Source organism: Callorhinus ursinus, unplaced genomic scaffold, assembly GCF_003265705.2.
Source record: "Callorhinus ursinus isolate GAN/ISIS: 27379988/994484 unplaced genomic scaffold, GSC_fseal_2.0 scaffold29, whole genome shotgun sequence".
Classification (NCBI taxonomy): Eukaryota; Metazoa; Chordata; class Mammalia; order Carnivora; family Otariidae; genus Callorhinus; species Callorhinus ursinus.
The window spans coordinates 13055870-13081339 of NW_027397091.1; the positions used below are offsets into that span (position 1 = coordinate 13055870).

Consider the following 25470-nt stretch of genomic DNA (forward strand, 5'->3'; position numbering starts at 1 on the left):
GAGGAGACAACTGGAATGCCTTTAGAGTTACCCAAAAAAGTGCATCAGATAAGGCAGACTTCTGCAAATTGACCAATTTGGCAGAAAGAACAAAGCACACGCCAGAATACTGCACAGCTAGGGATTCATGTGTTGCTTTATGTCTATAGCATTGTACATACTGGCAATACTTCATTGTCTGTGGCCTGCTCTGCCATCAGGAGAGGGCAAACAGATGTTCCCGTTCATCTTTTGATGTGGCTTCTGATATTTACATTTACTTGTCTGAAATAACATCAGCCGCCCTAGACAATTTTTCCCTAGTCCTTGAGTCTGTGGACTAATTGCTTTGGGTTACTATTAAGTATGTGATTGTCATCTCGAGGAGATGATCCATTGCCAGCAGGGATCACCCCAGGACAAGGGAAAAACAGGTACCATTGGGAAGAGAACATAACAACCACCAAAAAATACACAGAACTTTATTTGTTACAAGTGAGGTGAGACCACAATAACTCTTTTTTGAAATATGCCTAATAGAAATTTGGGGATACTTAGGGCACCTGGGTGGCTCAGTCATTTAAAAACGTCTGCCTTCGGCTCAGGTCATGGTCCTAGGGTCCTGGGATCGAGCCCCACATCGGGCTCCCTGCTCGGCCAGGAGCCTGCTTCTCCCTCTCCCGCTCCCCCTCCTTGTGTTCCCTCCCTCGCTGTCTTTCTCTCTGTCAAATAAATAAATAAAATTTTAAAAAAAAGAAAACAAAGAAAAGAAATTTGGGGATGCTTAAATTCAAGACCAGGAAGTCTTGTCACTAAGTATAGTAATTCTGGAACTGGCATTACAGTTAAGAATGCTAGATAATTAAAGTGTTATCAGTAGTCTTGGGAGAGGTGACAGTTTAATTATTAAATACAAGTAATTTATACTACGTTGAAAATGACAGCCCTCTTAAATCATGGCTTGATGGGAAAGAAGTAATGACAGTACTGGACACATGTAGGAGAAGGAGGAAGTATGATAGGCCTGGAAATCACAGAATGGTTGCAGAAATGGGATAAAGGTGGCTAGAGTCTTTTTGCTTGACTGGCAGGAGGGCTTACAGTAAGATAGTGTCCTACTTGTGACATAAAGGGAGCAGATATTGGAAGCGACTATTGCAGACCAGACAAATACAACCCAGACAAAATCACAAAAGAAAACAAACAGAAAGCTAACCAGGAATTTCAGCAAGTAGCATAACTATATATATATATATATATTTTTTTTTTAAGCGACCATTACAAGTTTACCTGTCTGAATGTAGAAGTTTCCTGTGAAACCTTTTGTAAGCCAAAGTGGCTCAAAGCAAGGAAGCAATTACCATTTCATAAAAGTGAAAATCCTCTGTAGATTTCTTTTGGTTATTGAAAATAGGTGCTAATGTAGGTCTTTTGTAAAAGCAAAGTGCTTTACTTCTTTTAAAAAATTCTTATGCAAACTTTCTAGATACCATTTTAGAGGTCTATTTCCTACTGGTCTATTTTTCCTTCCCATCTATTTGATTTCCCTTCCTTTCTACTGAAACATCTCAACTGCGTAAGATGTGTCCTGGGGCCCCTAAACCAACATGACTTCCTTCGTTCCCAGGCTCAGTAATTACTCCCCAGCTCCGATTTTCCCAGGCCATATATGTGAATGAGTTTCCAGGTAGCATGATAGCATGGTGATCAACAGATTTCACACTGGAAGCAGATGACTAAGGCTCAAATCCTGTTTCTACTTCCTACTAGCTATGGGAACTTTGGAAGAGTTATTTAAACTATCCAAAATCATTTCTTCACCTATACAGTAAACAGTATCTGTACCACAAAGTTGTTATGAGTGTTACATGGATAATTCAGAGCTTTTACAGTAGAGGCCTCCACCCAACACTCCATCACTATCTCCTCACCTCCACTGACCACCTCCATCCAACCATTCACCAAATCATCACCTCCATCCAACCACTCACCAAAGCCAGTTGATTCTACCCCTTGACTATGCCCTCAATCCATCCTATTCTCTCTGTTTTCACCTTCCACGCCTTTATCTCAGACTTCCACCATCTCTTATCTGGAGTATTTTACTCAGTTCCATGTGGGTCACTTATCGCCCCCCCTTCTCCCACCCCAATCAATCCAGGCCCCACAAAGCAGCCAGGTAAGAGAGAAACCAGGAATCCCTACCACCCTTCCTGGAAGCATCTCCCTCCTTAGTAAGAGGTACAAAGTCCTTTATCCCATAACCACTTGTTCTTCTTCTGGCTTCTCTCCTTGCTCCACTCCCTTTGTTTTCAATGGTCCTGCAGAACTAAATCACTGTGACTCTCCAAATAGACATGCTCACTCTCTCCTCTAGCTCTTATTCCCCAACCTTTGGAACATTCCCTGTCCCATCAACTCATCCGACTCCATTTGCCTGGATATCTTCCCTTTAGGCCCCTCTCATGGCCCTCACTCTCTACTCCAGCCCCATTGGCCACCCCCAAGTCTTCAAGGATGCCATGGTCTTTCCCACAACAGGTCCCACGGACATGCTCTTCACTCTATCTGGAAAATTCACCTCTCTCCCTTTTTGATTCATTAATTTCTACCAATTAATTTCACATAATAAATGCCTTAAACTTATCAGCTCAAATACCCTTTGCACAGAGAAGTCCCCTCTGATGACCTTGTTAGATAGAAGTCCTCTTGGCAAACTGCACTTCCCTCCATTAGCACCGCAATTGGGGATAATATGTTTGTGTAATTATTTGGTTTAAAAATGTCTTAGATCAGGTCCCCCATGTTAAGATAAGGGTTCAAGGGTATGTGTTTGATTTGGTGAATGATCCAGGAAGCACCAGGAGGAGGTAGGGAATTGAGACAGGGAAAGGAAGGAAACAGGTTCATGAACAGGCAGGTTATCCTGTGGGCTGTTGGGACTGAATCCTGCAGGGGAATTCTGTGGGATGTGCCCCAGAGTTGTCCCACTCAAGGGGAATAAAGGCAAGTATTAATTACCTTATCCTGTCCATCACTGGTTGGGGGCTGCTTCCCAATTGGCTGCATAGGACAAGCATCTTGTTGAAAGTAGAAAAATTCCTAAGGCAGAGTGCCACAGGTGTTCACCAGGAGAGGCCATTGGTGAATGAAGAGGGACAGGGGGTGGGGATTTGGCAGCTTCAGCCTCAACATCCTCCTGCTCCACTGGACTCTGAGCTCTGCAGGCCCCTTCCTCCCTAGTCAGCTCTAGAGCAGCCCCCCTAATAGGAATACAACAGATGCTTGTGTAACTTTATATTTTTGAGAAGCAATGTTAAAAAAAAAAAAACTAAGAGAAACAGGCACCATTAATTTTACTATATTTAACCCATATAGCCAAAGTGTTGCATTTTAACATGTAATCAATATAAAAATTGTTAATGAGATATTGTACATTGTTTTGTGCTGTCCTTAAAAGAGGATGTGTATGACCTCACTGATATGAGGAATTCTTAATCTCAGGAAACAAACTGAGTGTTACTGGAGTGGTTGGGGGTGGGAGGAATGGGGTGGCTGGGTGATAGACATTGGGGAGGGTATGTGCTACGGTGAGTGCTGTGAATTGTGCAAGACTGTTGAATCACAGATCTGTACTTCTGAAACAAATAACGCAACATATTTTAAGAAAAAAGAAAAAGAAGAAGATAACAGGAGAGGAAGAAAAGGGGAGTATGTCAGAGGGGGAGACGAATCATGAGAGATGATGGACTCTGAAAAACAAACTGAGGGTTCTAGAGGGGAGGGTGTAGGGGAATGGGTTATCCTGGTGATGGGTATTGAGGAGGGCACGTTCTGCATGGAGCACTGGGTGTTATGAACAAACAATGAATCATGGAACACTGCACCAAAAACTAATGATGTAATATATGGTGATTAACATAACAATAAAAAATTAAAAAAAAAGGATGTGTATTTGACATTCACAGCACATCTCAATTTGGATGTGCCACATTTCCATGAGTGTGATTTCTGCACTTATAAATTATTTTCGTGTAAAATAAATTTCATGTTGAAATTTAATCTGGTACAGTAGTCAAATAGCTAGTAAGTAAATGTTGGTTTAAACGAAACCATTACTGGAATTCTGCAGTTTTTAAAGAAAGATAAAACACATATATTACCCTGCTGTTTTTATAGTTGTTAGTAAGCTTAGGAGGAGTGGTCAAATTTTATCATCTATAGGATTATAATTTGAATGAGGGCACCTTTTTATAAGAAGTTCATTTTGAATCATGGAAAACCCACACATTGCCTTCTTCCTAAACTTCAAAATCCCAAAGCAGCATGGTAAAATTTTTATTTTCACCCCTTAAAATAGCCTGTTTCAACACTGAAGGAACAACTATGTTAAAGGGAGAAAAATGGTAGAAACACAAAGACGAAGGCTTTTACTTCCCACAACCATGTGGGACTGCCTACAATCAAACCTATGTATACTGAACTGTGTCCTCCCTGAGAGACACCTGCTCTCAGCACGTGCACATTCTCCAACACTGGCTTCCCAGAGAGCCACAAGAGCAAAGCAAGTGGAGAACTGAAGCACTTCCTCATTTAAGTCAGCTCAAATGACCGATATTTATTCAGATCTACATATGTAAGATAAAAATCTCTTATTTTTCTCTGAATAATTTCGTCCAGCCTCAATTTTGCCTTGAGCAAGTGATACAGGAAGATACAGCTGGTGAAACCACTCTGTCCAGATTTCTTCCATCAACTCCCAAATTCCGTCTTCCTCATAGCCTAGTTTATTTTCTCTCCACCATCTTGAACTTTGTAGGTACTCACCAAACATTAATTGATGGCAAATCGAGCAGCTTTTGAATTTATTTATGGAATGATTCTTCTATTCAAAGAACATCTTTATATCCTTTCTCTTCTACAAAAAAGTGAAACTGTTTCATCTTGCCAGTTCTGTTTTAACATCTGCAGAGAGCACAATGTGTGCCTGTTTTAAACAAATGTGTAGGCACACCAGTTTTCTTGATTTAGAAGCATAAATGACAATAGGGAGAGAGAGTTTTTAGAAGGAAATTTAACCTTAGGGCTTAAAGTTAATAGAAAGTGCAATTGTTGTTTTGTTTGAGAGAGAGAAAGAGCAAAGAAATCCCATTGTAATGCTATTAGGCTAAGTTTATTTTGGTCATAATTTTCCCAGTTATGGTGTAGACACAAGCTTATGTGCACATCTGAAAACCAGTATACTTTATGGTCAATTGACCAATGTAGGTCAACTAGTAGAATAACGATAAGCATCAGCATAAGTTGATTTGTAGCCTCAGTTGCACCGTGGTCATCAGAAGACTTTGGGAAAACAGCTTAATTCCCATTTGTTTATTTCCTAATCTATTAAAAAAAAGTCCACATTAATGTATTTCTTATTATTGTCATTCCTTAATGGTTATTGATTATATGCAGGATGCTTTGTATCTCTGCGAGGCATTGCAACTTCCCCCGGGAAGACTGAGGTAATGAATAGTGTTTGTAAAGTACTTGGAAATCCTTGGATTAAAAGCAAACCAGATCAGGGTAAAAGTATTTGTATTAACACACCATATGGGAGAACCGTATGTTATCTATTAAGAGGATGTGTGTGATATTGAAAATAGCTCTCTGGTATATTGCCTTGTGCTATTTTTATACCAAGTTATGTCATGGCAAGTTTTGGTATGCCAGGTTCATACCTTCATTGTGGAAATGCTACAAAGTTCAGTCATCCAGCAGGTATTGGTTGAATTTCTTATTGAACACTTGACACTCTACTTACCATCATACAAAACAGATGGAGGGGACAGTTGCATGCTACAGTCTCATGTGTTTCTTTCATTGAACTTGTGTTACACTTGAGTCTCCCTTAACAGACATGTCTGCTTTAAAAATAACAGGTTCAATTATTTCCTCTTCCCTCTACATGGACAAGTATGCTGTTTTGGGACATTCTTAGGAAAAAAAAATAGGACTGGAGCACCTGGGTGGCTCAGTTGGTTAAGCATCCAACTCCTGATTTTGGATCAGGTCACGATCTCATGGGTCATTGGGGGACCAAGCCCCATGTCGGGCTCCGTACGCAGCAGGGAGTCTGCTTCTCTCTTCCCTCTCTCTCTCTGCTCCTCTGCACATGATCTCTCTCTCTCTCACTCTAAAATAAATAAATAAACCTTTTTTTAAAAACAAAGAAATAGGAACAAGATGATTGTCTTCTCTGTCCTATAACTGAAGACCAACCATGGATCTTACACAGCCTCTGTCAATGAGGCATGGTTATAATAGTATTTATTTTGAGTAGAATTGGTACTGGCAGCCAGGAAAGCAAGCATTTCCCCAAATGGGCTATGTGTGCTCCACCACCTCCCCAGGAGGTCCTAAGTTATTAGCCTGGATAACTGAATTGTAACAAAGGATTCCTTCTCTAAGGTGACTTTTCCAGTAAGAAGACAAAATGGTGACAGGGGTATTTTAACAAGAACCTGGGTTCTGTGTCTGGGGCACCTTCCTTGAAAAATGCCACCCTACCTGATATATGAACCTCAAATTTTATAAGTGACCTAATGATCTTGGAAGAGGAGATAATTTCCCCCTTTTTTTCCTGATTAATTTGTCAACTAGCTATGCAAGGCCAGGTCAGGAAAGAGCATTTTTCATTAATTCACAAATATTTATTGAGCACCTATCGGGTGTTCATTCTAGGTACTTAGGAGACCTCAGGCAATGAGGCAAACAAACATCCTTGCCTTGGTGGAGCTTACCTTCAAGTGGGAGCAGATATACATAAATAATGAATAGAATACCTACCTACATTATATATTAGAAGATGATGGATCCAAATAAGGGGATGGAGGGTGTAGGGGTGGGGAGATGTTGTAATTTTAAGTGGAGTGCTCAACATAGACCTCATTGAAAAGGAGACATTTTGAGCCAAGACTTGAAGGATCTGGAAGCCCTTCAGGCAGAGAGGACAGGCAGTAGAAAGACCAGAGGAGAAGAGACCCTAGGAGACCAGCCAGTATGGCTGGAGCAGGGTGCATGGGAGGCTTCTAGAAAAATGTCAAAGTGGGAAAACCACAGTGGTCTCCACCACACAGAGCTTTGTTGCATTTGAGCAACAGTTGAGCAGGGATATGGTATGATCTGACTTAGATTTGAAAATATACTGTCTGGCCTCCAGGTTGAGAATGGATCTGGAGGATAAGAACCAAAGCTACTGTCACAAGGCAGCACAGAGAGGGGGAGGAGGCTGGACCTGGGCGGTGGTGAGAGCAGGTGAACTCTAGTTACCTATGCTCCCTACCCGTCACCATGTTGGATTTTTAGGAACCATTACTTGTAATCAAAGACACTTGACATTTCAAAACAAACCCACAATTTAATGAGGTTCAACCAGAGGCTCAGATAGATAACATACCTTTTCTACATTGAGAACTGAAATCCAGTTCAAGCAAAATAATTAATAATGATTACTGTTTAGGGAGAAATGAAGTTTCGTTTTTAATCCCTTGACAAGCATTTATGGAACCCCAATGAACTTAAGCACTGTGCAGGGTGCTGAGGACACCACAGCAAGAGTAAGGTCCTCCCTCTTAGAGAGGACTTAGAACTTTGCCACTGAGGGTCAGAAGAGGTCACAGGAATCTGCAAGGAAGAGAGACCTCAGGCTTTGTCATAATCTGGACCTCAGTTTAAGACCCAGATCTGCCACTATTTGTGGGACTTCAGGGAAGTTACTTGCCCCCTCCAACCTTGATTTCATCTGTAAAAATGTAGATAAAAGTCTAACTCAGTAGGACTCGTGGGGGGATTCAGAGTAATAGGTGAGTAATAGGTGTGAGGTGCCTAAGAGTCTAAGTGCCTAGTTGCCAAGGAGGCACTTGGAACAGCAGCTACCACTCGTGTTAGATGGTGAGGACTCAACTGGACATCTCTTTTTATCTGCATTGAAAGATGCATGTGAAGCTTTTCATTAGAATAATGAGGCAGCCAACTTGGAAATTTAACTTTTCTTAGACTAATCTATTGAAATTGACTAATTGGCTGATGACACCTCCAGAACAAAGCTTAAGTGTTTGGAACTAAGCATCCCTCCCTTTTTCCTTTCTTTTTCTTTCTTTCTTTCCTTTCTTTCTTTTCTTTTCTTTCTTTCTTTCTTTTTTTCTTTCTTTCTTTCTTTCTTTCTTTCTTTCTTTCTTTCTTTCTTTCTTTCTTTCTTTCTTTCTCTTTCTTTCTTTCTTCTTTTTCTTTCTTCCTTTCTAAAGCCATTAAGTAGGGCTGAGCAAGTAGGCACTCACACCAAAGGGGGTTCAGGGTGAGATGGAAAATACCCAGCACAGAGCTTAGGCAAGGTCAGGAGGGCATCTCGGTCTTAGGTTGAAGGAGACTGAACAGACATGACAATGAAATGCTGTGTGTGATCCTAGAAAAATATGAAAGATATCATTAGAAAATTGGCAAAACTTGAATGTGGTCTGTGGCTTAGAGAGCAGGACTGTCATCAGGGCTAATCTCCTGACCTTGATGGTTGCATTGCGGTCATGGAGGAGAATGTCCTTGTTTGTACAAAATATATACTAAAGTACTCAGAGCTCATGGAGGTGATTATGTCTGCAACTCACTCTCAATAGGTTCAGAAAAAAGAAAATTCTTTGTACTGTTCTTGTAACTTTCTATTGTTTAAAATTATTCCTAAATAAAAATATCTTTAGCATTAAAAAAAATAATTTTAAAGTTGTAGTATTATGCTTACATGGCTTAAATGTCAGGCAAGCTCAATTCTTTTTTTTTTTTAAAGATTTTATTTATTTATTTGAGAGAGAGAGAGAATGAGAGATAGAAAGCACGAGAGGGAAGAGGGTCAGAGGGAGAAGCAGACTCCCTGCTGAGCAGGAAGCCCGATGCCGGACTCGATCCTGGGACTCCAGGATCATGACCTGAGCCGAAGGCAGTCGCTTAACCAACTGAGCCACCCAGGCGCCCAGGCAAGCTCAATTCTTAATGTTCTTAGTGTTCTGTGTGATTCTGCATGACAATATAGTTTAACTCTTTAGCTATTATTATATTAAGTATCATTTTTTCCCACATTTTTGCTCTCCCATAATTTATCTTACCCAGACAAATATCTGTTATGTTTCCAAGGAGGGAATAGTGGGCTCTGGTGTCAGCTGACTCTCAAAACCCTGCTGCCACCACCTGCTAGCTATAGGATCTTAGGCAAATTACTGAATATCTCTGTGTCTCAGTTTCCTTATCCATGAAATGTGGATAATAATAATGCCAGGGGCGCCTGGGTGGCTCAGTAGGTTAAGCGTCTGCCTTCAGCTCAGGTCATGATCCCAGGGTCTGGGATTGAGTCCCACATCAGGCTCTCTGCTCAGTGGGGAGTCTGTTGCTCCCTCTGCCCCTTCCCCTGCTCATGCTCTCTCTCTCTCAAATAAATAAATAAAATCTTTAAAAATAATAATAATAATAATAATAATAATACTAAACTTATTGGGTTGCTATGAGAATTAAATTTTATGGTCTATGCAAAGTACTTAGACACTAAGCAGAACATAGCCAGTATCCAATAAATATTAGCTGGTAATAACTAGTATTACGCTGCTACTCACATTGCTGTATTAAATAAAACATAAGTATAACTGATGGAAGTGCCTACTTTTTGAGATCATTCCTCCCTTATATAAGCTAAAGTTATTTTTCATGTGTGTATATTCTAGAGAATTTGGGAATGTGTGAGATGAAAATGTTAGCCCGGTGGCAAAATATAAAATTAAAAACTGAATTATTTATAAATAAAAGAAGATTAGCTTTAAAAAAAAAAAGTTGAGCCTTCCTGACCTGAGAAAAATAAATATACCATTTGTATTAATCAGCTGTTGTCATGATAATACTGTGTAACAAATGACCCCCAAATACGGTCCCTTACAACAAAAATATTTACATGCTCACAGGTTTGCAAGTTGACTATCATTCAGCTAACGTAGGCTGGGTTCTGCTGGGCAGTTCTGTTTCAAACTGTGACTTGACTGGGCTTGGCTCCAGATCATACCTTGGGTTCAAGTCTGCTCCACGTATCTCTCAACCTTTTTAAACCAGTAGCTATAGGGCCATCTTCTTGTCATGGCAAATGTCAGGGGCACAGGCACCAAGTCCAATTATGCAGCACAGTTAAGTCTTTTGCTCATGATTTGTCCACTAGTATTTTACTCGCCAAATCAGGCAACTTGGTGAAATCTAACATCAGTGGGTTGGGATGGATTCTCTGCCCACAGTGGGAGAACACCAACCATACAATCCATTACAGGGAACTAAATAATTGGAACCAATAATCTCATCTGCAAACCACTGTATTTCAACGGCATATGCTTCGCGTATGCCTGGAAATGTCAGCACCTCTATAAGAAAGAGCATTAATACATGAACAGGTAGGGCACGTCAGGTTGTTTCCCCGGTAGCAGGGGTAGCAGGGATGGATTTGCTCGGATTCACTTCCCCTTTCTCTTCCCATGCACAGTTCACAAAAAGAACTACACCTATCACGATAGCGACCTGTGGCTATGACATTGAGAGTTTGCCCTTGTACATCTCTTTTATATAGAAATGGATTACGTTCTTGTCATCATCCAACAAATGATGCATTCCTACTGCCTCCATGAATTCAGTTGACAGCAGGAGTCTCTTATTTTTATTTCTATAAAATTCCTGAAATATCCTTACATATAATACATGCTCAATAAATATAGGTTGAAAGAGTGAAGAGCAGAATATGAATACTGGAGAAACAAAAAATTATGCAACAACTAGAATGCTCACAGGTTACTGTGCTTTTTGGCATGAGAAAATAAAGTGTTATGTGACTCCCACTATGAATGCTATGGCAATTTATTATCTGAAATAAATATGAGATCTTAAAGTCATACTAACTATGAGAATTTAGCTTCTGCGTGACATTTTTTAAGCTAACAAAATTGCCTGTCACTTCCCCATATTTCTTTACATTTATTGTAAGACTTTTAAATCCCTTCTAAAAACCACAAGTTTATATTCACCACTCTACTTTTTATTGTTTATGGGCTTCCTGTGAAGATAGCCAGACAGACAAGGCTGATGAAAAGGAAAGCTTGTCCTTATCAAATAAATACTTACCAGTAACTGTGTAGTGGGATTTTTTTCCCTTCCAGTGGAAGACCACTGTCTCAGTAAAAACCCACTCATTTGAGGCATTTTAAATGGATGAAAAGTTATAAGCCAGCCAAAATGTCCTGAAAGAGTGAAATGAATGTTAATCCAATTGCCGGAGAATGCTTGCTTAGAAAGCGAGACTTCTACACTGGCTCCCCCTGCTGGCTCTGGGGATGCACTGTCTGGAGATGGATGAAAGCCAAGTACCTAAACCTTGTCATCTGAGGGCACTTTACTTAAAGGGCAAACCCAGCATTTTTCTGGAATGCACTTACTCAGTAATAAACATGCCAACTGTTTCTTGAGTTTCCTTCTTCAGGGAAAAAATACTGCAAGTGGATCCTGCAATCAAGGCTCAAAGTAGGAACCAAAATCATGCTGCTCGGGTGGCTGTGTTAGGGAGTGGGACAGCATGCATATGCATAGGGCTAAAAACCCAGGCGTGATACCTTAGGAAAACAGACTGGTTTTTATTGTTATAAAGCTGGACTTGGGGGTCTGACCAGAAATGTCCTTCTCATGCGTTTCGAACTGCTAGAACCAACTCCTCACCTTCCTGTCACTTAATTGTTGTTTCTCTTTCCCTTCTTATCTTCCTCTCGCCACAAGAAGGCTTTTCACTCTATAGGAGATGTGGTAACCAGACTAATTTTAAAGGCAGCGTGTCACTGTGGACTTCAAGACTATTGTGAAATCTCAGTAAAAGACTGTCTGATGGGGGAGACAGAAAAGCTGGCAGATTTCTCTTGCTTGATTCTGGCTCCATTTGGTGGGAGGAAGGGGGGATAATACTGACCTATGTTTTTAGCACATGCGGTAGTACCCACTTAGCCTCATGAAGGGAGCAGGTGCAGCAAGGATGGCTGTTTCCTTCCCAGAGCAAAAGCCAATGCCGTCGTCTGCTTGGAGAACAAGAACAGAGCAAATGTCAAACCATTAAGCGGTACTGTAAATATGCCATTTAGAACTTCGGATGTAGGTAGCTGCTGAGCTGCCTCGGGTCCACCTGTTAAAAGTTAGACTATATCCCCCAGGACAAATAGCACAGGTGTTGGGCAGAGGGAACTGTATACGTACTTATGTAGTCATTGGTAGCATTTCTTCCCTGCTTCAGAATGCCACTCTTATTTATCTATCATCTCTCTCTCTACTTGTGTCACTCTATTATAAACTTTTTCTTTCATTCAAGTCAATTCGAAATGTTTTCCCATCTGCAACTCTCTTTCAGTTCGTTCTTTTTCAGATCCCTGGTGAAATGTTTCCCCCATTGCTTCTAAGGCTATTGTTTGAGACCTACTATTTGAGTCCTCCTCTAGGGAGGATTCCCCATACTCTTGCCTTTGGATTAAGAGCTGGTAGTAGTGGTAATGGATGGTGGGTCAAGGCCCTCAAGCAAAACAAGGTTAAGTGATCTGAGCCTGGTGATGGGTCAGGACTTTTCAAAGGGCTCAGCTGGGTGATTCTTCAGCTCCTTGTGGCATTGGCTGAGGTCATGGTTTGGCTGTGTGTGGAGGGCAGCTGGGCTGGGGGGGAAGGTGCAGAAGGACCCCCCGCCATGTGTCTAGCCCCTCGGTGCTTCATCACATGGCACTTCTCTCTTTCCATATGCCTCTCTCGGGAGGCTAGCCGGAGCATCTCTACAACGTGGTGACTGGCTTCCCAGAGGGAGAAGGGAGAAGCTGCTAGTTCTCTGAGGCCTTGGCTTAGAGGTCCCAGAACATCATTTCCACATTTCATTGATCTAGTCACAGAACCAGTCCAGATTTGAGGAGAAGAGAGATAGATTCCACTTCTTGAGAGACAAAGGATCTGTGGCCATCTTTAACCCAGAGTAATATATGTCAGTCACTTCTGCTTCTCTGTTTTCTGTCCTTGACATGTTTTATGTTTTGTTCCTGTGATCTTAAAATTTTCCAGGAGCACCTCGGTGGCTCAGTCATTAAGCATCTGCCTTCGGCTCAGGTCATGATTCCAGGGTCCTGGGATCGAGCCCTGCATCGGGCTCTCTGCTCAGCAGGAAGCCTGCTTCTCCCTCTCCCACTCCCCCTGCTTGTGTTCCCTTTCTCACTGTGTCTCTCTCTGTCAAATAAATAAAATCTTTAAAAAAATTTTTTTTCCAAACAAGAAGAGATTTGGAAACTCTCTCAGCAATGAGGTAGAAAATCCTGCCTTTATTTGCCTTTGAAAAGTTTATTTTCTTCTACCCATCAACCCACCAGTATATATTACACATTTTAAGCCAAAAGAAAATGTTAACCAGTTTCTAGTATACAGCCATCACTGCACCTGCCCAGTGATTTGTTTTTCAAGGAGTTATGTACTATGGTGTACACTTGACCAACATAGTCTGTTCAAGACAAAATATTTCATAGCATAGATGTGTTAGACTGTCATGTGTAAGTTAGCTAAAAATAGATATTTTTTGCAACATATATCAAACAGGAAAAGAAGTCATAGAAACTTAATCAAGCATATTTACTTACACGGTGCATATTGCTTGAGTTGAGGGAGAAAAGCAGATTCGAATTAAGATCAGTACTGCATTTTGGGAAATGCTGTGCAAGGAGAGAAATGTTGTAGGAGTGCTGAGTGAATTTTGTTTAGTGTGGTGCAACATTTCATCAAGCAAATCAGGTGAGAAGGGACAAGTATAAATGCACCTATTTATGTAGGTAATTTCTCTGTTTCATGCCTCCAATTCATCTCTCTGCCTTGCTTTGGGAGTCATGCTACCTCGGTTACAATTAATTTCAGTGCTGCATATTAGCCCTAAAGAGATATTTCATAAATTGACTTGATGTATTTTTTCCCCCTCTGTGGTTTTCTTGAAAGATGAGAACGGTCCAGAGGAAAAACAAAGTACAGAAGAAATGGAAGGGCAGAGCCAAGAAGCAGGTGGGCTCAGATTTCTTTTGAGAAGTCTCCTAGGCCTCATCCACAGAGGTGAACAATAACTTTACTCAAATGTTTTTTTCTAGACATGTTATAGCTTTTCACCCGGTTGACTGCAGTACTCATTTAGGTGTCCCTCAGGAAGCCACCAATCCCACTGGAAGACAACGCTTCCAGTCATAAGGGTGCATTCTCATTCCTTATTCACTAATTCCATTTTTCTTCTGTGTAACAACACTTTGCTTAGAAATGCTCTAAGAACAATGCGCAGAGGTTGGAAATACCAACTCAGAGCTTGGCTACCTCAGGACAGGTCAAAATTAGCAGATTTAGTTTGGGGGAAAAAAATAAAAAGAAAAAGGTTTAAAGTAAATAAATTAGAGGCTTTCCCTCCATGAGGAGTAGAATGTTCTTTACTACTTTGCATTGAACTTTGGAAGAGCCGTGTTTCTGGTTGTTTCTTTATGTGTGGTAGGAGACAGTGTCATGGAAACTGGTTACCTCACAACCAGACCTAAAGTGAAATCCAAAGCCTTCCTGACATCTCCTCTGTTCCCTAAGAACAGATGTGTTCATTGGATGTTTATAGATTCTCTACTGTAGATTCTGAGTGGAATAGCTTTAAGTGAAGTAGCAGTTAAGACTCAGAAGAGTCTTTAGCTTCTCATCTCTTCTTACCCATTTGTAAACGTGTCCTCAGGCACCCTCTCCTTTAAAAGGCCGATAGGCACAGTTATGCTGTTATCAACACCACCACCCAAATCAAAATATCCTTCTTTCCTTTAGTCTCCAAGTCCTAATGAGCCCCACAGAGGGGCGTTTTTGAAACAATGGGCTCCGTATGATGTGTGCCAGTCACGTCCTGGGCAATATGCTGAGCTCTTGGAAATCAACCAGGTAGTGTGATAAGTTTTTCACTGAAAACTTCCTACATTATCCTTGGAACTTTTGCTAGAGAACTGGAATCTTTTATTATTAACCTGGAAGATGGAATTGAAGAAGGCCAATCAGAGAAAGCACTGAAGCAAAGCAGCAAGGACCTTGTGTAGCTGCCGCTGGGTCAGCTGGCTCCCTTGGCTGAAATGTAGTCCTTGCAATGAAATGAATTTCTGATACAGCCGACTGTTGTTATCCGCCCCCCAACCCCACCCCAGCTCCCGACCCACACATCATTATGCACCGTGGAAGATGAGTCTTATGTGAGAAGCTGTCACTGTTTTCACTGTTTGCCACTGACAAGTATTAGTCAACTAACTGCTGACAGCTGAGGCCATTCTCTGAATGATGAGATTTCACAGGTTTTATTCCCTCACTGTTCTGTCCCCAACTATCTTTATGAGCATAGATTTTTTTCCCACCCTTGTTCACATACACACACACACACGCACACATGGGCACACATCTGCCTGTGTTTTGTTTATTCATCCTTTTTTAGCTAGTAAGTTGAGAACAGGTGGTTTCTTTTTGGATTTGGGATCACCTGTCAGCAGAGAGTGGTGGGGCTTCAGTCCTCTTCTGCACCCCTTGGATTGATAGCATTATCATTGCAATATGTTTACCTCTCAAGGTGAAGAATAGTCCTAAATGCACCCCTGAGGGGCTCCTCTTCCTCTTCCAAGTGAGCCCACTGGCTGGCCCAAGTCATAGCAGGATTCATCTCTGATCTGGTCTGTTGTCAATATACATGGTTATATCGCTCTGGCTCATTTCATAGCCTCCTTAGTCCAAGTGCAGAAAAATCAAAGATGAGGTCCTGGTCAATAAAGCCCTTTTGACCTACTGTTGTTCTTTCAAAATATAAATACCTCCTTTACCTTCAATATGATTTCCAACTTCAGTTTTGATTATGTAACTGCAGGCCTCTTACACATCATGAAAAACACACAATCTCAAGCCAGCACAGTTCTGACTGCTGTCACGATCAAATCAAATTGAAGTTGTAGATAATATTCCTCAAATAGTCATTTTTTATTATTATTATGTTCAATTAGCCAGCACATAGTACATCATTAGTTTCAAATAATCATTTCACCAATACATATCAAGGGTCTATGTAACTCAGGCACTGTTCTGGGCCCTGGGATACAACAGAAAACCATAAAGACAATATCCCTGCCTCCTTGAAGCTTATATTCTGGTGGGGTTGGCAGTGGGGGGGGGTGAAATTCAGAAATAAACAATAAACAAAAACACACAAGATGGTGATAAAAGCCTTGTGGAGAAATGAAGTAGGTAGAAGGAACACTGAGGAGGCAACTTTCCACTGGCTGGATTTGGGAAGGACTCCCTGAGGAAGGGATATTAAATGAAATCTCAATGAGGATCTCCTCACCAGTGGTAGAGCATTCTAGATGGAGGGACCAGATGATGCAAATGCCTCAAGACCAATTTTAGCATGTTGGAGAAAGAAGGTCAGAGTGGCTGGAGCATGATGCATTAGGCGGAACATGATGTAAGATTTGGTTAAAAAAAATCATAGGACCAGATAATGTCTGACTGTATAATATTTGATTTTATTAGAACTACAAAGAGAAGCTAGTGGAAGTTTTGAAGTTTAACAAGCTCAGTTTGCCTGTGAGTAAAAGTGGGTCACAAGAACCAGAGACCAGTTAGAAGGCTATAGCAGGAAGAAATGATGGCAGTTTCTGGCAGTGGAGATAAAATGGATTGATGTGTCATATTCCAGACATAAAGATAACGGGATGTGCTGATGGATTTGGATATAGGGTATGGGGGAAAGAGGAATCCAGGATAACTCCCAGATTTTTAGCATCAGGAACTTTGTGGATGATGGGGCCACTTGCTAATATTTGGAAGACTGGCCACCAGGCATAGTTTTTGTTGAGAAAGTTAATAGTTCAGTTTATTCCATGGTAAATTTGGCCATATGGGATGTCAAGAAGCTAGCTAGTTAGGTAGATTAGATGATGATTCTGGAGAGATGTTGACTGAGAAACAGGTTTGAGATTCACGTGACATGTAAATGAGGTTTAAAATCGTGCTTCTGAAAAAAAATAAAACCATGGTTCTGGGTGAGATTCACTAGAAAGAGCATGTAAATAAAGAAAACAATGGGCGTGAGACACCAAGACATCCAGGTAGGCAGCAACAGAATAAAGAAAGTGTTTCAGAAAGAACAGAGTTAAGACTCTGTGAAATACTACTGAGAAATCAACTAAGATGAGAAAAGAGAAATGACCATTGGATTTGGCAAAGGGAAGTCATTGGCATCTTCCCTCAGAGAATTCTTGGAGGGGTACTAGAGCCAATGGAGTGGGTTATGGAGAGACTATGAAGTGAGGAAGTACAGAACAATAACTCAGACAGCCCTTTTAGGGAGTTGTATTGTGAAAGGAAGGGCAAATGGGAAGATGTAACACCAGGGGAAGGTTAATAGTCTTTTGTTTGTTTTTTTTTTCTTTTTATAGGAGATTATTGCCTACCAAAAGAAAGTGATTTATCCTCTCCAATTATTCCCCTACTAAAAATTTTATTCTCTCTTCCAATAGAGACATGACCTGCAAGTAATAGTCATATGCATTAAGAATGAAAGAGATGCTAGAAAATATGCAGTTTGTCTTCAAATGTTAATTGTCATGGGTGTGTGAGTTCTCTTGAGTTCCATAACCTTGTTACTACATGAAGAATGTATATTCCTTTTCAATCCCTTCTTCAGTTGTCAAATATTAACCGTTCCAAATGATTTGGATAATCCTTCATATATTAAATCTACTATTTTAATGTTAGTTAATCATCTATTATCTTGGAAGCTAGATATGAGTGGAGTCATTGTGGTGCCTATGATACTGAGAGAAAAGATCAACTCTGATGAGGTTCATTGCCATTGTGAGGGGGAAAGGGACCTCCAAGTTCCTTAGCCCCCACTCTGTGTTTGGGTGATGTGAAATCTCCAAATGGCTTTTGGTGCTTTCCTACAAATGATCCCTTTCTCCTGGGCCTCCGCGCTGACAGCCATCAGACACGCTCCCTGCAGTTTGACAGCCTGGCATAACAGAGCAGAAGTGCTGTGCTAAGGAAAACCAGACTTTAAAAACACACACATAAAAGCACTTTGTATAAACTTGCAAGGATATGCTTCACAATCATTCACTAAAAGAAATGCACCATTCTTCTAGAGGTGGGGAAAAAGCAAAATGCCAAAGCGAAATAGGACCAACAAATAGTATTCTTCACCAAAAAATAGTTTGTTGTCATTGGGCTCTGGTTTAACGGATCCTGTCCATTAATTATAAAAGAGAGTCACAAACCCTAAACCCTTCAAAGACCACTCCATGTATTAGAGCATTAAACAGGTTCATACTTCCTTGGTGGAGTGGAGAGAGACGTGACACAGGCAGGGAAACTCCATTTTGACAGTATTAACTCTGAGGCAGTGTTTCTCTTTCTGCTCTGTAGACGGTGTCAGTGCTGCAACTGGGCCCCGCCCTGCTTCAGAAGAGGCCATTGAAGTCTGTAAAGATGAAGGTATGAGACCACTTACTACATCTAAAACTCACAAACTCATAGAAGACCATTTGATTTTTGTTTATATGGGAAAATGAAGCAGTGAGCAAATCTATCTAATTCAAGCACCTCTATTTCCAACCCAATCAAATATTATGCCCACTCTGTTTTATTCCGTATCTGCCCTTTCAGAATTTATATATACGCTTATATTTGTTCCTCTGAAAAGTAACTGTTTATTAAGTAAGAAAAGTAATCAAAGAAATTATGTTCAAGGAAGATTGCTTATTTGAAACACCAAAATTAGGCAGTTCTGCTGTTTACAAGTACTCATTAGGAATAAGTTCAAAGGAGTGGCATTTGGGAACCACCTACCAGGGGGCTCCATTATCCAGACATAACAAGAAAGAAAAAATGTTAAAAGGAATCTACAGAAATAAATCTTTGGCGGGAGCATCATCCCTCACTCTATGAACAGTTACTATGAGAAAATGTTGCAGAAGCAGGTATACCCAGAAGAAGAAAAAAGTAAAGAAAAATCATATTTAGGTTCTAGGAAAAAAATTTGAGGGAGAAATAGTGGGGACATTCATGTGCGGCTGATAGAGTTAAAAAAATATCTGAAGGAAAATGTAATAGTCCTTTCTTTTCTTTCATTCACCCTGATTAACTGTCCCCAAACAAAAAGGTAATATTATTTTATATCTGTCATTGGTAGCTATTAAAAACCACTCTATAGACTAGATTGTTATTTATGCAAATGGACAGCTGGTAAACCCATGCTATCTACTTGGAACTTTTAGATAAATATGCTGAATGCATTTGTTTCAGTTTGGAGTGATATGAAAATAGATCTATACTTGACATCGATACTTGCTATTCCTTGAATCAGTATTAAGAAAATCAAAGTTGTTTTACAATTTTAATACTCAGCTGTTTGCATAATTCATTTCATTTCGTGTTGTCTGGTAAGTGGGTTTTCCTAAATGAGGTGTCCTGCGTAATGAGAGTAGTTGCTAACATTGTGAACTCTGGGGCTAGATGGCTAAAGCTTAAATCCTGTCGCTGCCACTCAAAATTGATGTAACCTTTGACAAGTAACTCAAGGAATTAACAAGTAATGACAGGTAATTAACCTCTTTATGCTTTAGTCTTCTCCTCTGTGGAGTGAAGACAATAATAGTATCTACCTCAAAAAATACCATATACATGTCAATTGCTCTAACTTTTCACCTGGCACGTGTACAGATTGGGCTCCCCAAAGACAAACTCTGTGATGGAGATTAGGAAACAAACATTTATTAGGGAGAGCTCTGATTCCAAGAGCCTTTCCACCTGTGAAAGAGAAAGGGTCAAAGCAGAACTGGATAGAGAGGGAAGTTGAGCTGAAAGGCATTATCAACAGAGGCCACAGCTAGCTGAAGATAGCATGACCCTTCTGAGATGTCTCATCTGGGTGAAAGAGTCAGGTCAGTAAGACCTTCCATTGATAAGTCACCTGAAACTGGGTGCCTTGCGAAGGGGTTTGCCTTCGGTGAGGCAGAGGTCTTCCACTGAGGTAATCCTGGAAGCCAGAGATGAATGAGGGCTGCCTACACCTGGGATAATAAATTCTTCATTCCTATAGGGGGAACTGGGTTGCCCAACAAGCATATACCATGCTGTAATTTTCAGTCGTCCTTTTTTTGATCATTGCACTTTTTAAATGAATCCCATAGCACTTCCTTTCATATTACTCAGATATGTGTTCTTACATCCCTGGTTTTAAAGCCATTTGGTATATCTGAAAATGTAGTAATGTAGATATCCACATAGGTTCTGATAAGAAACACCAGGTCATCTTAGAGAAATAAACCTGACTCAGTCTCAGTGGAAAGACAGAAAGTGGTGTTCATTTTAGGCAAATAATTTTGGACATTCCAGTCATTTAGCTTGTGATAAAAAAATTTTAATGTCATGAAGTTGAATGGCAGAGTTTAGGAAACAAGAGAGAATCTAATTTAAGTACTTCAAGCTGAGATTCTTCCTGTTGAGCTGTTTGGTTTAGAGATATTACACCTTTATAGAAACACACACAAACAAACTGTTTGTGATGTTTCTCGATGCTTTTAGGATCTCACACCATTAATTGCTCATGCCATGATCAATTTCTCAGAATACTTTTTTTTTTACATAAAACTTTTAATGGTGCTGACTCCAACAAGTTCTGTCACATATCACAAATGCAATTCCCTAGTAAAATTAAATGTGAATTTTAAGGATTTTACTGGAATAAATTGTTAATATCTATTAACCTCTTGATCTTGGGGAAGGAAAAGTGTTTTCAAATCCACATTAACATATAATCCAGTTTCAATTAAAAATAGAACATATAAGATAGGATTTTTGCCTCTTCCTTCTGAAATAGCATACACACGAGAACACTGTTTTTGATTATCAGTCAGTACAAAGCTTAGACCAAGTGTCTAATGCATGTGTAACTGGCATCTTGACTGACATATACATAGCTTAGAACAAAAAAGAAATGAATTTGCCATTGAAATCCTCCAAGACTGAGATCAAGTTGAGATTAGAAGGCAGTCACATGTGTTGAGGATTCATTTCAAGCATTAGCCATTATTAGCTTTCATGCAGAAATATATCTCCTCCTTGGTGACACCGGGACTATTTATGAGCTCTGCAGTTATAAGATCGCTTATAAAACTGCTTATTACACTCTCCAGTTTAAGTAGCAGAACATTTTTGCTGACCAAAGACCTGAAGGAGCCCTTGTTTCTTGTTTTTGCTTCCAGACTTTGATCTTGACCCAGCATCTTCTTGAGTTTTGGAATTGCTGATGTTATGGACTGACCTTCATTCTCTCTCTCTCTCTCTCCCTTCAAAATAATTCCCAAAGATTTTGAGACTCACCAGTTATTTCTCTCTTTACTTGTTGATTGGCTAGATTTACATGTATAACTTTGGTTCTCCCAGGAAATTAGTGTCTTCTAAACTGCGAGGACTGAAAACAAGCCAACAAAGAGTGAAACGGCTAATGTCACTTGGTTTGGGCTGTTAGGTTTTTAAAAAATTAAAATAGCTATGTGAAATTTGAAGAATTTCAAGAGGAAGTGTCTTCTGGGGAGTCTTCTGTGCCAGCGATTTTGTTCAAATGTTCTAGACATATTTCCCACTGAGTACCGAGAATGGATGCTTATTGCCCATTTACCCCACATAACTGCAAACAATGCACACTGCTAACTGAAGGAGGTACAGCTGATTGTCTGTTGGATCAAGAGCTAGATTGTGCACTACAGACTGAAGGCACCTGTTCTCAATGACTCATTACAGACCTCGGGTGGGCAGGTGTTGAGTTGGGAGGCTGAGATGTGAGAAGGAGGAATGTTGATGAATAATTCATCCACAGGGTGGGTACATGCCAAGGATGCTGCAGCAGGGACTGAATTGAAATGAACTCCAAGGTAAAACTGGCCTGAGAAAATATCTGTAGGTTCATAGGAGTTCTGAAGTTATTTAAAAAATAGGCATGCACTTATCTATTGAGGGATTTCTTTCTCTACTGGTAAAGATACTCTATTTATTTAATGGTGTTTTTACTTTTTAAAAACAAACCTAAGAGTACAAATGTTAGGGTTTGTAAACCAACAAATGAAGAGGCATTCAGATGAAGGGGAGTATAAACACAGGAGTAAAATTTATGCCAGGAATATCAAGTGCTCTGGTTAAAACTGCTGCAAAGTTTTTATTTTTTTTATTATTATTATTATCCCTATTATTTAAAATATAGTCATTCTCCTTAATTCAAGGAGAACTCTCTGTTCTAGTTGTCTCAACACTCTTAACAGCTCATCCTGACTCACAGCCAAGGCCAAGGCACTTTCCTGGAGGAAAAAAAAAAAATGTGCTGTTTCAACACATCCCAATTCTCCTGTCTTATTATTTAATCAGTACCTAATTTGAATTTGAAGGTCAACTAGACCAAATCATATGCTCATTAATATTAAAAGAAAAATCAATTAATACTCAGGTGCATGCACACCCGAGCTTGTATTCCTTTGGAGCTCTGTAAGTCACATCATTGCTGTTTTGGTGTTAAGAAGTGCGATGTCACCTGGCAAAGGATTTCTTAACCCTTAAACTGGTGGCAGACCCCCTAGATGTGACAATTTCTGTAGAATAAGAGCAAAGCTAAAACAGGAGTCAGCCCTGCAAGGAGAACAAAAGAGAAGGGATGAAGTTATGTGTGAGGAAGCGGATTCGGGCATGTGCAAGAGATGAGAATACATGGTCCCAACCATTGGTTCCCTATAAGTCTGGCCAAATGATGTTGGCTCCCAATGCCTCTGACCATGTTTCTCTTCCTTGTCTAAATCGTTGCAGAGAAAGAAAACATAATTGTTGCAGAGAAAGAAAACATTGTACCACCTATGAAATTCCTCTCAGACTTCTCTGCAGTCTACTTTTTTTCAGTCTTTTTTCTATTCTTGGTGTCTATTATCCCACTACTAAGGCTCCTCACCACTACTCACCGGGGTGGGACAAAGCTGTCCCAGGTCCTGGATCTGCATTGGTAAAGTGTCTGGATACACTGTAACACCCAAGTTATCACTCTTGGATTTTAAGAGTCTGAAGTGTGGAAATCAAAGTCACTGCTCTCTGGCACCTCAGTGAAGGGGAAAGAACTAAGATGTATGGAGTGCCTCTGGCACTCAATGTTTTACATTTATGTGCAATATATTCTTCATTTCACAAAAGGGTAACCTAGGACTCATAAGCAAGAGAAAAAGGTGTATGTGTGTAGCAGGGGACAGGAGAACAACTTTATTATTGTTTACTCCCAGCTGATATTTAAGTGATATTTACATTTAGATAATCCCCCCAAAGATAGTATTTTATTCTATTTTTAATATAACAATTATTTATTTTTTCTGCCTATAAGAATAATATGTATTTATTGTAAAATATTTTAAAACTCAGGAAAATATAAAAGGGAAAAACCTATGATCCTTTTCTCTTTAAGGAGTAAATAATGAAAAAATGTCCTCATTCTGATTTTTTAGTTAACAGTGCACCATGAATATTTTCCCGTGTCTTTAAATATTCCTCAAAGGCATGATTTTTATTGAAGGCATAATATTTTATCATATGGTTGTCTGACAATTTACATAGCCAGTGTTCTAATGTTAGATTATTTCGTTATTTACAGTTTTGTCTCTATTATAAATAATAAGGAAATGCAGTGCATACATTTTAAATAAATCTCTGTGTATTTCTATGATCAGTTCCTCAAGATAAATTCCTGATTTTTTTATTCACTAGGGAAAAGGTTAAAATATTTTTATTGCTTACATTTATTTTCTTATTTTAACAGTAATGGGTGTTTATTATATGAAAAAAAAAGCAAAAGAAGAAATGAAAAATATCATCCATAATCTCAATCCCAGAAATAAACATATAATATGCTGGTATATAAACTTTCAGTCTGTTTCTAGAGTGCTGTAGATAGATAGATAGATAAATAGATAGATAGATAGATTTTTAGGGTATTATTTATTTATTTCAGAGAGAGAGCTAGCACAAGCAGGGGGAGAAAGGGGAGAGAGAGGGAAGGAAAGAATCCCAAGCAGACTCCATGCTGAGCCCAATGCTGGGCTAGATCTCATGACCTTGAGATCATGACCTGAGCCGAAACCAAGAGCCAGAAGCTCAACGGACTGAACCACCCCGGTGCCTGAAACTGTCTTTTAAATATAACATAGATTGTAAAATTATCTCCATGTCTTTTAATAGTCTAATATCACTTAATTGTACATTTCAATAAATGAATGTTTGTAAGTTACTTATCCTTCTCCATTTGAATCATTTCTTTGTTTTCAGTTTTAAATTCTGTACTGGCCAGGAATGTTCTTTAACTTTGTAAATGTTCATGATCATTTCTGTTTAAAAAAGAATCCAGTATATGGAAATGCATGCACATCTTTGTCTTTTCTACAATGAATAGAGTTTATTCCTCTTTTGATTCTTTAAATAATGTATATTCATTGTAAAAAATTCAAATCATGAAAGGCAAGAATAGAATTTTTAAAACATAAGTAATCACAGCACCCTGAGATTACTACCATTTACATTTTGAGGACCATCCATCCTTTCATGCATCATTCACACAAAATTTTACATAAGTTGATCATATAATGTGTGATTTTAATGCAATTTCCCCTTTTTTATTGTTTGCTTACTTCCCACCTTCCAGTTATTCAGTGAGCAAAATATACTGATTAAGTATATTTAAGTATATTCTTTTATCCCAACTTCTGGAGTCCAGATTCCAGCTCTACCATGACCTGTCTGACTTTGGGCAAGTTCTTTATTCTCTGTACCTCAGTTTCCTCATCAGGAAATTAGTAATGAAAATAACACCTTTATCACAGGATATTGAACATTAAAGTGAGGCAATCCATTTATACATGTCAAGAGTGCCTGATACACAGTAGGAAGCTCAAAATTTCTATCATGGTGTATATATATATATATATATATATATATATATATTCTACTTTTATAAGTATTATATCACATTTTACACACTTTTCTGAATCTGGTTTTGTTTCAGGCAGCAAAATTTTATAGAAATCCCTCTGGGACATTTTGTGTAGACCTAATTCATCCATCTTAAAGCTCCTATGATACTCCATAGCTTGGAAGTACTATAAATTATTCACCCATTCTTCTGTGATAAGCAAGCACTTTCTTCCAATTTTAATTGCCATACAGACAATGCTACATAGATGTCTTTGCCCATATATCCTTATAAGCAGTGCTTTTAGTTGTATAAGATTCCAAGAGTGTGAGTTCTGCTTTTGAGGAGTACGTGTTTTTTTTTTTTAATTTTTTTATTTTTATTTTAAACACCATACATTACATCAT

The 25470-nt window shown here is 39.5% G+C and overlaps 1 protein-coding gene across 2 annotated transcripts in view; it reads left to right on the forward strand.

Moving 5' to 3' along the window:
- Nucleotides 1–25470, forward strand: part of MACROD2 (mono-ADP ribosylhydrolase 2) — a 2080661-nt gene that overhangs the window by 1946482 nt on the left and 108709 nt on the right. For both annotated transcript variants that reach the window (XM_073878419.1, XM_073878420.1), the window contains 2 exons: nt 14023–14085; nt 18499–18567. In XM_073878419.1, coding sequence (XP_073734520.1) covers nt 14023–14085; nt 18499–18567 — 132 coding nt within the window. The remainder of the gene's footprint in view (nt 1–14022; nt 14086–18498; nt 18568–25470) is intronic.